At 43.2% G+C, this 14,657-nt stretch overlaps 1 protein-coding gene across 1 annotated transcript in view; it reads left to right on the forward strand.

Moving 5' to 3' along the window:
* The window catches only part of LAMA3 (laminin subunit alpha 3), a 225,570-nt gene that overhangs the window by 50,736 nt on the left and 160,177 nt on the right, over nt 1-14,657 (forward strand). The window contains exons 3-7 of the mRNA XM_027127533.1: nt 3,031-3,148; nt 4,421-4,539; nt 5,764-5,934; nt 8,666-8,757; nt 12,033-12,148. Of these exons, the coding sequence (XP_026983334.1) occupies nt 3,031-3,148; nt 4,421-4,539; nt 5,764-5,934; nt 8,666-8,757; nt 12,033-12,148 (616 nt within the window). The remainder of the gene's footprint in view (nt 1-3,030; nt 3,149-4,420; nt 4,540-5,763; nt 5,935-8,665; nt 8,758-12,032; nt 12,149-14,657) is intronic.

Consider the following 14,657-nt stretch of genomic DNA (forward strand, 5'->3'; position numbering starts at 1 on the left):
CTCCCATTCTGAAGGTTGTCTTTTTGTCTTGTTTATGGTTTCCTTTGCTGTGCAAAAGCTTTTAAGTTTCATTAGGTCCCATTTGTTTATTTTTGTTTTTACTTCCATTTCTCTAGGAGGTGGGTCAAAAAGGATCTTGCTCTGATTTATGTCATAGAGTGTTCTGCCTATGTTTTCCTCTGAGTTTTATAGTGTCTGGTCTTACATTTAGATCTTTAATCCATTTTGAGTTTATTTTTGTGTATGGTGTTAGGAAGTGTTCTAATTTCATTCTTTCACATGTAGCTGTCCAGTTTTCTCAGTACCACTTATTGAAGAGGCTGTCTTTTCTCCATTGTATATTCTTGCCTCCTTTATCAAAGATAAGGTGACCATAGGTGCGTGGGTTTATCTCTGGGCTTTCTATCCTTTTCCATTTATCTATATTTCTGTTTTTGTGCCACTACCATACTGTCTTGATTGCTGTAGCTTTGTAGTATAGTCTGAAGTCAGGGAGCCTGATTCCTCCAGCTCCATTTTTCGTTCTCAAGATTGCTTTGGCTATTCGGGGCCTTTTGTGTTTCCATACAAATTGTGAAATTATTTGTTCTAGTTCTGTGAAAAATGCCATTGGTAGTTTGATAGGGATGTATTGACTCTGTAGATTTTCTTGGGTAGTACAGTCATTTTTACAATGTTGATTCTTCCAATCCAAGAACATGGTATACCTCTCCATCTGTTTGTATCATCTTTAATTTCTTTCATCAGTGTCTTACAGTTTTCTGCATACAGGTCTTTTGTCTACTTAGGTAAGTTTATTCCTAGGTATTTTATTCTCTTTGTTGCAATGGTAAATGGGAGTGTTTCCTTAATTTCTCTTTCAAATTTTTTGTCATTAGTGTATAGGAATGCCAGAGATTTTTGTACATTAATTTTGTATCCTGCTACTTTACATGAGGTTGGATCATTTTCTTCCAAGGATGGGTAGAAAATCTGAGAGTGTTAATCTGAACCCAGGGAAGCAGATTTTTCAAGATCAAAGAGCGAGTGTTTGAGACAAAACTGGCTGAACTTAGGGTTTTCAGTAATTGGTGTGACAATTCTTCCTTCCACAGAGAAGTAAGCAAAGGGGCTTCTTAGAGCAAAGGATAATCTCTGTGACCAAGATCAGTGGTTCTCAAAGTGCGGTTGAGAACCCATGGGGTTCCTAAGACCTTTCAGGAGGTCCACAAGCTCTTAAGTCCTTTTTCCTATTACAGATCTATGGGAGGCCAGATTTTCTTCAAATACTTCAAACCAAACAACGTTATTACAACAAACTGAAGAAGTGGCTATGAGAATCCAGCTGTTTTCTATGAAGGCAGACATTGAAAGAGATTTTAAAAATGTAAATCAAAGCCACTCTTCTCACTATAATTTTTATGTTTTGGAAAATATAGTATTTTTTTCATAAAATATGGTATTTATGTTAAAATGTAATGCTTTATTATTTTAAATGAATTAGTAAGATGTATTTTAAAAATTTCTCAGCCTTAATTTTTAATATGGCATTTCTTAATTAATAGACATAGCCCACGTAAGGAAAAGCTTTTGAAAGTCCTCCATAATTTTTAAAAATGTAAAGGTATCTTGAGACTAAAATTTGAGAACAATTGCCCTAGAGATTTTGGCTTCTAGTGTCGAGTTGGGAACATTCACAATCAACTAGTAGCTCTGAGACTTTAAAAAATATATATGGGGGCTTCCCTGGTGGCGCAGTGGTTGAGAGTCCGCCTGCCGATGCAGGGGACACGGGTTCGTGCCCCAGTCCGGGAAGATCCCACATGCCGTGGAGCGGCTGGGCCCGTGAGCCATGGCCGCTGAGCCTGCGCATCTGGAGCCTGTGCTCCGCAACGGGAGAGGCCACTACGGTGAGAGGCCCGTGTACCGCAAATAAATAAATAAATAAATAAATAAATAAATAAATAAATAAATAAATGACTCTTACCATACTATTGTATGTGAAAAATATACAGATGAAAATCCCTTATTTTTTTTCCCTAAGAAATAAAAGGATCCCACAGGGTCTGAGTACTGCCTCTCTCTCTAACTAGATGAGCTCATTGTTCAAATGGCTCTACTGGGCTAGTTAATAAGGTGGCAGAGTCTTTTCTGAAAGTCACTGTGGAATCTCTTCCTCGTGGTTGGGGAGTGGGGGGATGGGGATAATCCCCAGTTCTTAACATGTTAGCAGATTCGTTTAACACCCATGTTCATTGTCATGAACAATGAACTCATACTAGGCACTTTGCTAAGCATATAGACTCTCAGGGTTCACAAGTCAAGCCAGATATAAGTTTTGAGGGAAGGGGGTGGGAGCGGACTGCAGGGACTCCTGGGGTCCATCATGGAGGCATACTGGGATTCAAGAGTGGGAGGATGAAGAAACTGGACCAAAGCTGCGCTTCATGTCTCCCATACGTTTGCATTGTCCTGGCCGTGGGCAAAGAGCGATGAGGATGAACAAGAAAATCAGTAAGAGGGAGAGAAATCAGGAAAAGAGGGGGTGAGTGGAGATGGCACAGGAGAAGGAGGTGCTACCCTGTACCAGGCAGCCGCTCAGGTCTCAGTTCTGCAGCCGTGAGCTCTCCAAGATCTGGAACCAGGGCTGTGTCACTCACGGGAGACGCTCAGGGCTGTACTACCGGCTCTTGCTCCTGGAAGAGCTTAGCCCACGATGGTTGTTGTTTGACATCAGACTTCTCTGAATGTACAAACTTGAAGGTGCTGTGTAGGCTGGTTGAAACTCAAGGGTATAATGATTAAGATGTGACAAAGATTAATGGATAGATTCGGTGGAAAGAGAACAAATGATTATTTGGGTTTTGAGCATGATAAGCTTGAGAGACTGCATCCAATTAGAGATGTCCAGTAGGCAGTTAGAAATGGGATCTGGATCTTGGGAGAGGTGTGGCTAGATGTGTTGCCTTGGGAACCAGCATCATATAGAGATGATGGAGGGTGTGGACAGATGCGGCGACTTGAGTAACTGTATGTCCTTTGCTTTATCAGCTTTTCCAGGTGGCCTATATTTTAATCAAATTTGCAAATTCTCCTCGCCCTGATCTTTGGGTCTTGGAAAGATCCGTCGACTTCGGAAGCACCTACTCACCTTGGCAATATTTTGCTCGTAAGTAATCTAGCCTACCATGTTATGAGGGGTTTGAATTATTGGCAGCAGATCAAGACTGTGGGTTTAAGTAGAAAATTAGTCTCTCAGTGTGGCTAGTCAGGGGCTGGTCAATTTTAACTTGCTAGGTTACCCTTGGAACATCCCTATTTCTCAAGCGCACTTGCATGAATTCCAAGGATACACATGTATAACTGGGGTTGAAACACCTCTTATGATAATGGTTCTTGCTACTATTTAGGGGGAAGCAGTGTACCTATAACTGGGCCATAGCTTCAGTCCATTTCCTTTTTTTTAATATATATATTTTTAAAAATTTTTATTTATTGTATTTATTTATTTTTAGCTGCATTGGGTCTTCGTTGCCGAATGTGGGCTTTCTCTAGTTGCTGCGAGCGGGGGCTACTCTTTGTTGCAGTATGTGTGCTTCTCATTTTGGTGGCTTCTGTTGTGGAGCACGGGCTCTAAGCGCATGGGCTTCAGCAGTTGTGGCACGAGAGCTCAGTAGTTGTGGCGTATGGGCTTAGTTGCTCCACGGCACGTGGGATTTTCCTGGACCAGGGATCCAACCTGTGTCCCCTGCATTGACAGGTGGATTCTTAACCACTGCGCCACCAGGGAAGTCCCTATTTTAAAAAATATTTTATTTATTTATTTGGTTGTGCCGGGTCTTAGTTGCAGCAGGCAGGCTCCTTAGTTGAGGCATGCGGGCTCTTAGTTGTGGCAATTCATGTGGGATCTAGTTCCCTGACCAGGAAGCAAACCCAGGCCCCCTGCATTGGGACCGTGGAGTCTTAACCAGTGCGCCACCAGGGAAGTCGCAGTCCATTTCCTTTTATGTAGAATTAGGAACTAAGCTCCATCTTTATGGATCCTGCCTTTCACATTACTTACCTTGACCTTGTCTTTTTCACTAATGAAGAATGTCTGGGTCTCTGAACCCTGTGACAAATTGAGGTGGACAGGAATTTGGCTTACAAAGGCATTGGGTTTTCCAGGAATGCTCCTTAGAGGGTAAACTTGCCTAATGAGGAATGAGGATTTAGAACCATATCTCCAGACATTTCTGTTGAAAGTCACGTGGCCTGAAATGACTTGGTATTTTCCTTCGTGAATTAAGAATTTCATTCTAAGCTTCCGTCTAAAAATCTTAAATGCTTCTCTGTTCTTTCCCTTTTCGTGTATATTCTTAAGTAAACATAAGATTTCTTAAGAGATTTACAGCAAGATGATAATATTTTATTTTACAGTACTAACATGTTTCCCTCCTAGATTCTAAAGTAGACTGTTTGGAACAGTTTGGACAGGAAGCAAATAGGGCGATCACGCGAGACGACGATGTACTTTGTACTACTGATTACTCCCGGATCGTGCCATTGGAGAATGGTGAGGTAAGTAGATTTGGGAGGCCTTGAGAGATAGGACTCAGAAGTGAACATGAAGATGCCACATTTTTCATAATTGTGAAACTTGCACCTTCAAGGAAATCTAACATAGATGGAAAGGAATCACATCGAAGACTCCCAGATTGAGTTGGGTTGGAAATCTTTTTTTTTAAATTGAGGTATAATTGACATTGCACATTCTATTTGAGGTCTAATTTTCCTTGGGAATTCAGGATTCTGGATTCACGGCCCACAGGTCTTGAACTCTTTTTTTCTGGTGGACTATTTAGAAAGTGGGTCACTGGTGATTGTGGTGAAGCACCCTCCCACTGCTTCACAAGCACATTACCTCCCCTAAGAGTGGTGAGAGGAGGGGTTGGTGGCAGAACTGATCCCTGATCCTTTTTGGCAGGATGGGCATCATCTGTAGGGGAGAAAACAATTGCTGTCTCATTGGGGTTGCATGTGGTCCTTGTGAAGTCAGCCAGGCTGTTGTTAGGGAAGATGAGAAAAGAGAGTGGGGAAAATCAGAGAAGCATCCCATGGAGTGAGTTTCAAATGAACTTCTTTAAAGGGTGTCAGTCTCGTTCTCCTTAGGTAGAGAGATCTTTCTTGAGCAGCTGTGTCTAGTATCTTCCAGTGATCGGTCAGTGTTTCATGTCTCAGTAACTGGTTGGGACTTGGACTTCATCGCCTCAAGCTTTAAAACAAAACCTGGGGGACTTCCCTGACGGTCCAGTGGTTAAGGCTTCACGATTCCACTGCAGGGGGTGCGGGTTCGATCCCTGGTCGGGGAACTAAGATCTCGCGTGCTGCGCGGTGTGGCCAAAAAAACACCTAAACCTGGGTTTTATATAGACTTTTTTTTGTCCTGTTCACTGTCAACTTTATATCCAAAGACTTCCTTTTTCCACCCTCTTTCGGGATTTTAGATTACTTTAGCTTTGTTTCGTTGATGCAGCTTGACAAAAATTGTTTCTTTATATTTGTAGATTTTCATGTTATACTTTGAACATTTCATAGTGTGTATAGCCCCACAATGACAGTGATAGAACAAAGGGTTTGTAAATGAAATGATTTATAAAACCTGAAAGCCCAGGTTTTGAAACATCTAATGACTCAAAGAAACCAAGTAAGTGTTCGGGGGCATGTGAGTTATTTTTAGTTACTTGCAGCTAAATTTTGATAAAAGGACTTTTTTCCCCCTCTATGTGTGTGTGGTTCTTTTAGGTTGTGGTGTCCTTGATAAATGGTCGTCCAGGCGCAAAAAATTTTACTTTCTCTCACACCCTGAGAGAGTTCACCAAGGCAACGAACATCCGCCTGCGTTTTCTCCGAACCAACACTCTTCTTGGACACCTCATCTCCAAAGCACAGAGAGATCCAACCGTCACCCGGCGGGTGAGTAGTGCTTTGACGGGCCAAGACAGCAGCTTTTGGTACCTTGTTTGCTTATCAAGTTCATTGCCTCGAACTCCTTCAAGTAAACTTTTATAGCCAGTAATGTCATAGGCGTAAGAGTCGTTCTTGTCTGAAATATTAGGTATAGCTTAGAAGTTTGGTGGTTAAAGACAAATCATATTCAGAGAAGATGAAAGGCAAAAGAGGACAGCCATCCTGGTATTAGTCTGCTCTTATAACAAATAATCCCCAAGTCTCAGAGGCGAACACAATAAAGGTTAATTTTTTGCTCATGTCACGGTCTAATGTGGGTCAGCAGGTGGGATCAGCTCCACACAGTTATTCAGGGAACCAGGCTGTTTCTCTGTAGAGGCACAGCCATCCTGTAGGACCTCAGGGTCCTCCTCTGCACCTCCTGCACCTGGTCAGCGGATGAGGGAAGAGAGAAAGAGCATAGGGAGGAACAATCTCGTAACCACAGGGCTCACTTCCATTGGCAGGAACTGGTCGTAGAGCCCCGTGGAGATGCAGGAGGCTGGGTGATGTAATCGAGCCAAAGCAGAGGGGTGTGGGCATTGGTGAGCAGCAGTACACTCCCCTAGGGTTAGATGGACATCGTCTACTCTCAGTGTCAGGACGGCACCCTGTCGCCTGGGCACAGAGGGAACCAGCAGAATAAATACCCCGAGCTCACTCTTCTCCCACCCTCTGATTCCCTCCCAGTTCCTCCCAATTGTCAAACCTAACAGGAGGCCAGAGAACAAGAGGCCCTTGTCATCCCATAAAGTTTAGCCCCAGGGCAAAGGGCAGGGTGGAGAGGGGTGGAGAGTGGACCTGGGAGGGTGAATGGAAGATGCCAGCTTACCTTACAGAGTTTGGCTTCTTAGGGAAGTAAGTCAGGGAGCTGGGAAAGGAAGGGAGAGAGAAAAGTTAGGTTTTGCTACAGTTTTGAGCATTTTCCAAAAAGGCCAGTCATCTGGAGTGTAGGTGGCCTGTTTTCTGACTTTTTTTTTTTTTTTGCGGTACGCGGGCCTCTCACTGTTGTGGCCTCTCCCGTTGCGGAGCACAGGCTCCAGCCGCGCAGGCTCAGCGGCCATGGCTCACGGGCCCAGCCGCTACGCATCGTGTGTGATTTTCCCAGACCGGGGCACGAACCCATGTCTCCTGCATCAACAGGCAGACGCCCAACCACTGCGCCACCAGGGAAGCCCTGTTTTCTGACTTTTTAAGCCCCCTTAGCTCCCTCTGAGCTGTTGTATGTGGGAACTACAACTGGATCCAAGAACGCAATTTACAACGGCGAGCCGGGCTTTCTGATCAACTGTAGCCATACTGCGTTTCCATTCCTCCAGGTGTTTTGGAGCCTCGCCACAAATGTACCTCACCACTTTTTTTTTTGTCTTTTTAGGGTTGCAAGATTGGTACTCGTATGTATGTAGATTTCTTTTCACTTAGGTGAATGTAATCTTCTCTGTTAAGTAATTTTTTGTGGAGTGCATCACATATATAATCTTGACACTCCCTCCCCAGCGGTCTAGGTTGCTTCTTTAAGTGGACGAGCCAGAATACCAGGTGTCCTATCACACGTATCATGTGTGCTGGGGTGAAGGCTGATGGAAGGCTTCTCTCTTGCCGCTGCTGCCCTAACCCACGTGTAGAGGGAAATTTCTGTGGTGATCAGCATGAAAGCTTCTGAGTATGAACTTGTCACGGAAGCCCTCCAATACTGAATTTTATCCATATTAACAAGAGGGATTGTTGATGCCTTTAGACTAAGTAAGACATTGCCGGGAAGCTAAGACACTTAACAGCTTTTAGGGAGGAGATCAGAACAGAACCCAGCCCTGAGTGACTGTGGGGAGGTTTAGGATGACTAATCTCAGCAACAACAAAAAGATACAAAATCCTCTTGTCCCTGTGAATTCACAGACTTCCTCACTGACCGATATTCTCACTGGTGGCCTGACCTCAATGAGAAAGATGATTTCACACCCTCTGAATTCTTACTGAGTCCTGTGCCTCCTGCCAAGTCTGAGAAGTAAGGGAGCCGGCGGATGGGGCCACCTACGGTCCCAAGTAGAGAGGCCTCCACCGTGCTGGGGACATGCCTGGTCCACGAGATGGCCTGTGCATATCGCTGGCCTGGTCTAGGGACCGAGCCTTAGCTGGATCTGAAACTGTCTGGCCTTTTGGAGCTTGAACCTCTGCCTTTGGCTTCATTAACCCTGACCTAGCAAGGCTTCCGCAACTGCTAGCGGTATCAGCGCTGTATCTGACCCATCTTTGTGAATATTCTCTCCTTTCCTGAAGCCCTAAACACGGTAGTTACAAAATTTTTGTTATAAAAATGATGTCTTTTGGTAGATAGATATGTCCAATTTATGGAACTCAGATTTACATTTTAAAAAAAGAGAAACTAGGAAGCACTTAATCCCTTTCCCAAAGGCTGTAGGGTATGATTCTTGTCCGAGGTCATTTCCCTCCGTGCATTTAAAGCATTTGATTTTTAAAAATGGACAGATTCAGCAGTGGGCTATTCAATTTGATTGGGGAACGTATTTGCTTTGTAAGAAAAGTTACACCCAAACGCGGCTCCCTTTTGTGTTGAGGGAGGCTCAGGAGTACAGGATGGAAGGAAGCGGGGTCAATACAGATGTATGTTAAAGGTTAGGAAAGGAAAGTTTACGTTGGGGTTTAGTAAAACTGACACGTTCTCTTTTCTGTTCTATAGTATTATTATAGCATAAAGGATATCAGCATCGGCGGGCGGTGTGTTTGCAATGGCCATGCTGAAGTGTGCAGTGCAAACAATCCTGAAAAACTGTGAGTACACTGTACAGATTTTTCAGCTTTCTATGCATAAATCTAATTGTTTCAGTAGATGTTTGCATCCTGTTAAATACTTCTAAGTTCCTGCCGGCAACAAGAATGTTGCAATGCCAACAAGTAGGTGATGTGTATGTCTCCCCTCCTCCACCGCTACACTTCCCTCTCACCTGCAACCAGCCCATAGCAGACATAGTTAATCAATCACAGCACTCTATGCATGATCAGGTACAAAGCCACCCAGACCCCCTTCCCCCACCCCTGCTCCAGACAGTGCCCCAGGCAGCCACAAATAATTGAGTAGAGTTGGCAAGAGAAATAATATTTGTTTGTCATCCCTGGTCTAGTGAGATCAGGGGTAAATGTTTTCAAATCCTTTTTCATCTTTAAAATTGTGGTGAAGTGCACATAATATAAAGTTTACCGTCTTAACCATTCTTAAGTGGGGGTGGTTTAAGTTCACTGGTGTTCAGTTCACTCACATTGTTGTGCAGCCAAGCACTCTTTTCATTGCGCAGAACTGAAACTCTGTACACATGAAACAGCAGCTCTGCATTCCCTCCTCCCAGCAACCCCTGGCAACACCATTCTACCCTATGAATTTGGCTACTCTAAGTGCCTTGTAGAAGTGGAATCACACAATATTTGTCTTTTTGTGACTGGCTTATTTCACTTAGCATATACTGTCCTCACTATAGCACGTGTCAGAATTTCCTTCCTTTTAAAGGCTGAATAATATTTCATTATATATACACCACGTTTTGCTTACCCGTTCATCTGTTGATGGACAGTTAGGTTACTGCCATCCTTTAGCTATTGTGAATAATTCTGCTATGAACATGGGTGTAACACTGTTTTGCTTTTCATTGAGGTATATTTCGCATACAGTAAGATGCATGGATCTCAAATATTGTGTTATGCAATTGTATACACTCGTGTTATCACCTTAGGAAGGATACTTCGAAGGGCTGGAAATTACCAGACGCTGGATATAGTAATGATTGTCTCTCAGTGTTTTATTTAAAGTCTCCAATTCCACACGAGCAGCATTTACCAGGGGTACATTTTACTGTTAGTCAAATTCAGGTTTGTACATCATAAGGCCTAGCTTCATGGTCAGGCAGAGATGCCAGCTACCAACTTGTGTGGTAAGTTTGTGACGCCCTTCTCCCTGTCCAGAAACAATCCCTAAGCCTGTCAGCCCTCCTTCAGGGATCCGGCGGTGCTCTCTGAGATAGCAGTGTGAATCCATCAACTGACTAGCCCTTAATCAGCAAGGAGCTTATTAATGATTAAACCATCGCTGCCGTGTAGACTCCCGAAGGGTAGGCCCTAAGGCACTAGAAGCCGGGTCAGGGAAGACCTGAGTTGGAACGAGAGGGGAGAAAAGAGGTCCCTCTTGGTCCCTGAGCCTGAGATGAAGTGATGCCACCTGGGAGAGGAGGAGAAGTCATCGGAGAGGGGTTGAGCTTCCCACTTGGAAGAGCTGCTGAGCCCCGTGCCCTTGGCGGACCTGGGGGGTTCTGCACTGAGCAGTTTACTGCTCGCAGTGTGTGTGAGTGGAGAAGCTGTCTCCCCATCCCTCCGTGAAAGGCTCAGTTTGCCACTGGGCTATATCAGCACAACTGCCTTGCCTCCCCCTGCCTGTTGTGACCTGCACAAATGACTCATGGAGGCCTCCATGAATAGGAAATAATCTTATATTGAAGGGGATTCAGTGACAGTGGAGGGAGCCACGGCTGGACAATCAGAAACCAAGCAGAACCTCTTGATGAGGCAGAGGAGGATTTAATCAAGCATGGGTACCATGCTGACTGTGATGTAGGGAAACATGGGTGGATCACAGATTTAATTCTGAGCTTCCTGGCAGTCAACTCAAAAAGGGAGATCTGCTCAGTTTCATATTTCACTATGATCATAATCTAAAAAGCAATCAGTTGTGTAGGAGAAGATGAGTGTTGATGCTAGGGCCAGATGAGAAATCTACCTGGAGGTGGATGGAGTGGCCGTCGGGAAGAGGATTCTCCAGTCAACAACATCTTCAATAACATCCTTACAACTGATGCAAGGACAAATTTTCTACATCAACCATCAACCTGGGCTGAGAGTCAGAAAAAGCAATTATTTGGGAGTGACAATATGATTCAGACAAGTTCCCAGCTCTGTTTTCTTTTTCAATGCTCAATGTGAATCTCCCTGTAAGAGTAGTTGGACTCCACAATAAACCCCTCCTCCAAAAAAAAGAGTAATAGGACTATATGTTCTTCAAGCAATTTTCCCTAAATGTTCTTTCAGTTCAGCTTGCAAATAAACACCTCATTGGCAATGAGCTGAAATTGCATCTCTGACAAAAGCCCGTTTGGACTCCAGCTGTTCTGTGCTTCCAGTTAAATCTATGTCCATTTGCTTTGACGGGGAGCTGAGTTGGGAGAGGCGTGACGCCTTCCCATAGGCGCGTAACCATCCCACCTCCCCTCAGAAGAGCTGAGGGGATCCCCATGGGCACAGCCAAGGGTCTTCTTAGACTCTGTTTTGAATCCTCTTTCAAGCACAGACGAATGGAAGCTCAGAGCTTGGAGTTCTCATCCAACACCATGGCTGCAACGATTTCATTTTAGCTCAGAAACGTTCTAAGGCAGGTGTCTAGTTCTTTGAATGTCGAGTTTTGTCTTTACTCCATCGCCTTGTTGAGTAATCTGAGCTTTGGCTCCTGTGATGGAGCTGTTTGTTGGAGCTGGCATGGACTCTTGGAGCAGGGTCCTCTGAGATCTGGTTAGCAACTGTCTCTCGGATTTGGTGAATCTCTGCACTAGACCCCGGATGGAAAGTAAAAATCCTGACCCATCTCACAGGACTACTCTAGATTTTTGTGACGATGTTGATATTCAACACACCTCAGTACACTCAGCACTTGCTTCCTCCTGTGTTGATTTAGCATTATCTGACATAATAGGGAAGAAAGAGCTGGGACTTTGGAGTCAGACAAACTTAAATTAGAAATCTGGCCCTCGGTTTATCATCTCCTGACCTTTGGCAAGTGTTTAAGTATCTCCGGATCTTAGTGTCACCACCTGTAAAATGGAGATAGTAAGCGGGATCGGGGGACTTGAAAGAACGTATGCAAAGTGCTCTGTTCTCATAATCACTCAGTGGTACCATGGGCGACCATGATGACTCAGTTTTTCACACAGGAGCAACTGATCTTATACTTCAGTTAAACAAACAAACAAACAACTTTTCAGTAACTGAGATGTGCTTTGCTACATGCTCAGGTTTCGGTGTGAATGCCAGCACCACACCTGTGGGGAGACATGTGATCGCTGTTGTGCAGGGTACAATCAGAGGCACTGGCGGCCTGCCACGCGGGAGCAGAGCAATGAGTGTGAAGGTGAGTGCTGGGGGAGCGGTGCTAGGAAGCGAGGCCCCACCCATGATCCCCATCCCCCCATCTCTGAGGACTGATGCAGTGTTTTCCGCATGCTCATGAAGAGGGCGAGATCATGTCAGTCTTAGGGACTCAGAACTGTCTTATGCAGCAAATAACTCACCGACTGGAGGTAACAGTGCCCCACTCTAAATTCAGATACAAATATGAGAACAAAAGTAACAATAACGCTCGTTAATATATATTAAGCATTCACTATATGCAAGGATTGGGCTTTGACAATTGGCCTTTCTTTTTAGCAATCTAAAATGTGTTGTAGCCACTATTAAATTGTAAACCCTTATCATTTCTTAGGATGTGATACTGGATTGGAATCCTAATTATTCTGATGACCGAGATTCAGAGGTGGTGAGATTGATGTCTAAACAGAGAGCTGGAAGTATTGAGGGAATAGGACTGAGGGGGATGCAGGATGGAGGGGACCAGAGAAGGAAGGAAGAAAGAGGAGAGGCTGCTTTTAATTATGGGCACAATATAAACTAAGAAAACTGTTATTTAAACAAACAAGCCCATGACATCCAACTGAAGATTTTCTTTTAAACCCATCTTCTTAGAAGGCCATATATTTATTCCAATTGCTGGAAACATTTTCGTAACTTTTAGTTATTGGCTTTGGAGACTGTGGCCTATTTTTTCTGAATATTCTTAGCATTTGAAGACGGATTTGCTTTTTTGAAATGACCAAAAGGCGTTTGGATACAGGTTTGTTGAACTAGATGTGTAAGGAAGAATCTATACTTTATACTTTCTGGCCAAATAGTTCTTGTAACTTTAAGAGATAAGACTGATGGTCTCTGTGACCAGCAAAATTACTTAAAATGCATTTCCAGTGGGGAATTCTGAGCACGCTTTGAGAGTTGCTAACATTGTTGGAAGGTGTTGCCCAAGGTGAACGCTCAGGTGATCTCTAGGTCCAGGTCGTTACCCGGATGGCCATTCTCACTTTAGAGTCATAGTTAACAGGTTCCTTTGCAGTGAATTCCTGATTCCTCACCCCTGGATAATAGGGCCCCAAAGAGGGAAAAGTAATAATCAGGGGTTATTTCTTCCAATACTTTCAGGTGCTGGTTTAGGATACTTTGACTGAATAAGTGTCATCACATGAATTCCAACATTCATCGTGCGGTTAGTTTTCCAGACTAATGGAACCGCTCAGTGAATGACAACGCTTTACTCCAACACATATGACAAATTTTAAATAATTTCCTTTCATAAGTTTTTAACCTTTTTACACTTGCCACAATGGTTAAAAATTATAAACAGCCTATGGAAATCAGACCTGTTAAGATATTTGTTAGATGCTTTCCAAATTCCACTTGAGTTACTGCAATTCAGAATAAATAGACTTCTTAAGAAATAACTGACGTAGTAAATGTAAATGCTTAGAAGTTTTAAAACAATCACGGCACCACTGAGGAAATGAAAATACGAAAGGGCTCAGCCTGTTAAAAACAGGGTAACTTGAAAATCTAACCCTAACAGATTTATCCGAGAACTTGATTAAAACACAAATTCCTAGAAAGACTCGGAAAATTGGATCTAGGTGGAATGTAGTGAATATATATTCTGCCTAAGAGAGAATGAGTGTTTTACTTGTTAGATCTTTTTTCATCTTGGCAATGATGAAAATCCTAAATGGGTTTAAATCGTATTTTCTAATTTTAGAAGCATCATACATTACTTGTAGATAACTTGGGGAATTTTTTTTTAAAAGTAAAATCATTAATACTTTTACTACCCAAAGAGAACCACTGTTAATATTTTGTTAGGTATTCTGGTGTTTTTTTTCATGCATACTTTACATGCTCAAGGGTATATTATTTATACAATTGTATACCCTGAGCTTTTTCACTTGATATTTTAAAATATTTTCCCATATCATGAAAAACTCTTGGACATCTCTTTTGATAGCACGTATTCAATAGTATTGTCATTCTCTGGATTCGAGTGTATCTACAAAGTGTTTGAGTACTTACTGTGTGCTGGGGACGATGCTCTATTACAGACAAAACACGAGCAGTTCTTGACTTCATAGAACTGACAGGCAAGCAAATATACTGTTGTTTGCTTGGCCATTTCCCTATAATTAGATGTTAGGATGATTTCCAGTTGATCACTATTATAGATAGTGCTGGGATGAAAGGCTTATAGTGTTGACTGGGAATAGGTGTTGGAGTCACAGAAAGACAAGTCAGGATTCTGCCTCTCTTACTCGTGAAGTCTGTGACTGTGTGCACGTCCCTTAACCTCTCTAAGCCTCAGCCTCCCTATCTGGGCTATAGGCATAATAGCACCACCCTTAGAAAGTTATTGTGCAGATTAAATGAGATAATGCATGTAAAATGCTTTTCACAGTGTACCAAGAACTCAGTTATTCTTATTAATTAATTAATTAATTTATAGGCTGCCTTGAGTCTTAGTTGTGGCACGGGGGATCTTTGTTGAGGCACGC

The sequence above is a fragment of the Aethalodelphis obliquidens genome, unplaced genomic scaffold, assembly GCF_003676395.1.
Source record: "Aethalodelphis obliquidens isolate GAN/ISIS:26980383/991018 unplaced genomic scaffold, ASM367639v1 scaffold32, whole genome shotgun sequence".
Lineage (NCBI taxonomy): Eukaryota > Metazoa > Chordata > Mammalia > Artiodactyla > Delphinidae > Aethalodelphis > Aethalodelphis obliquidens.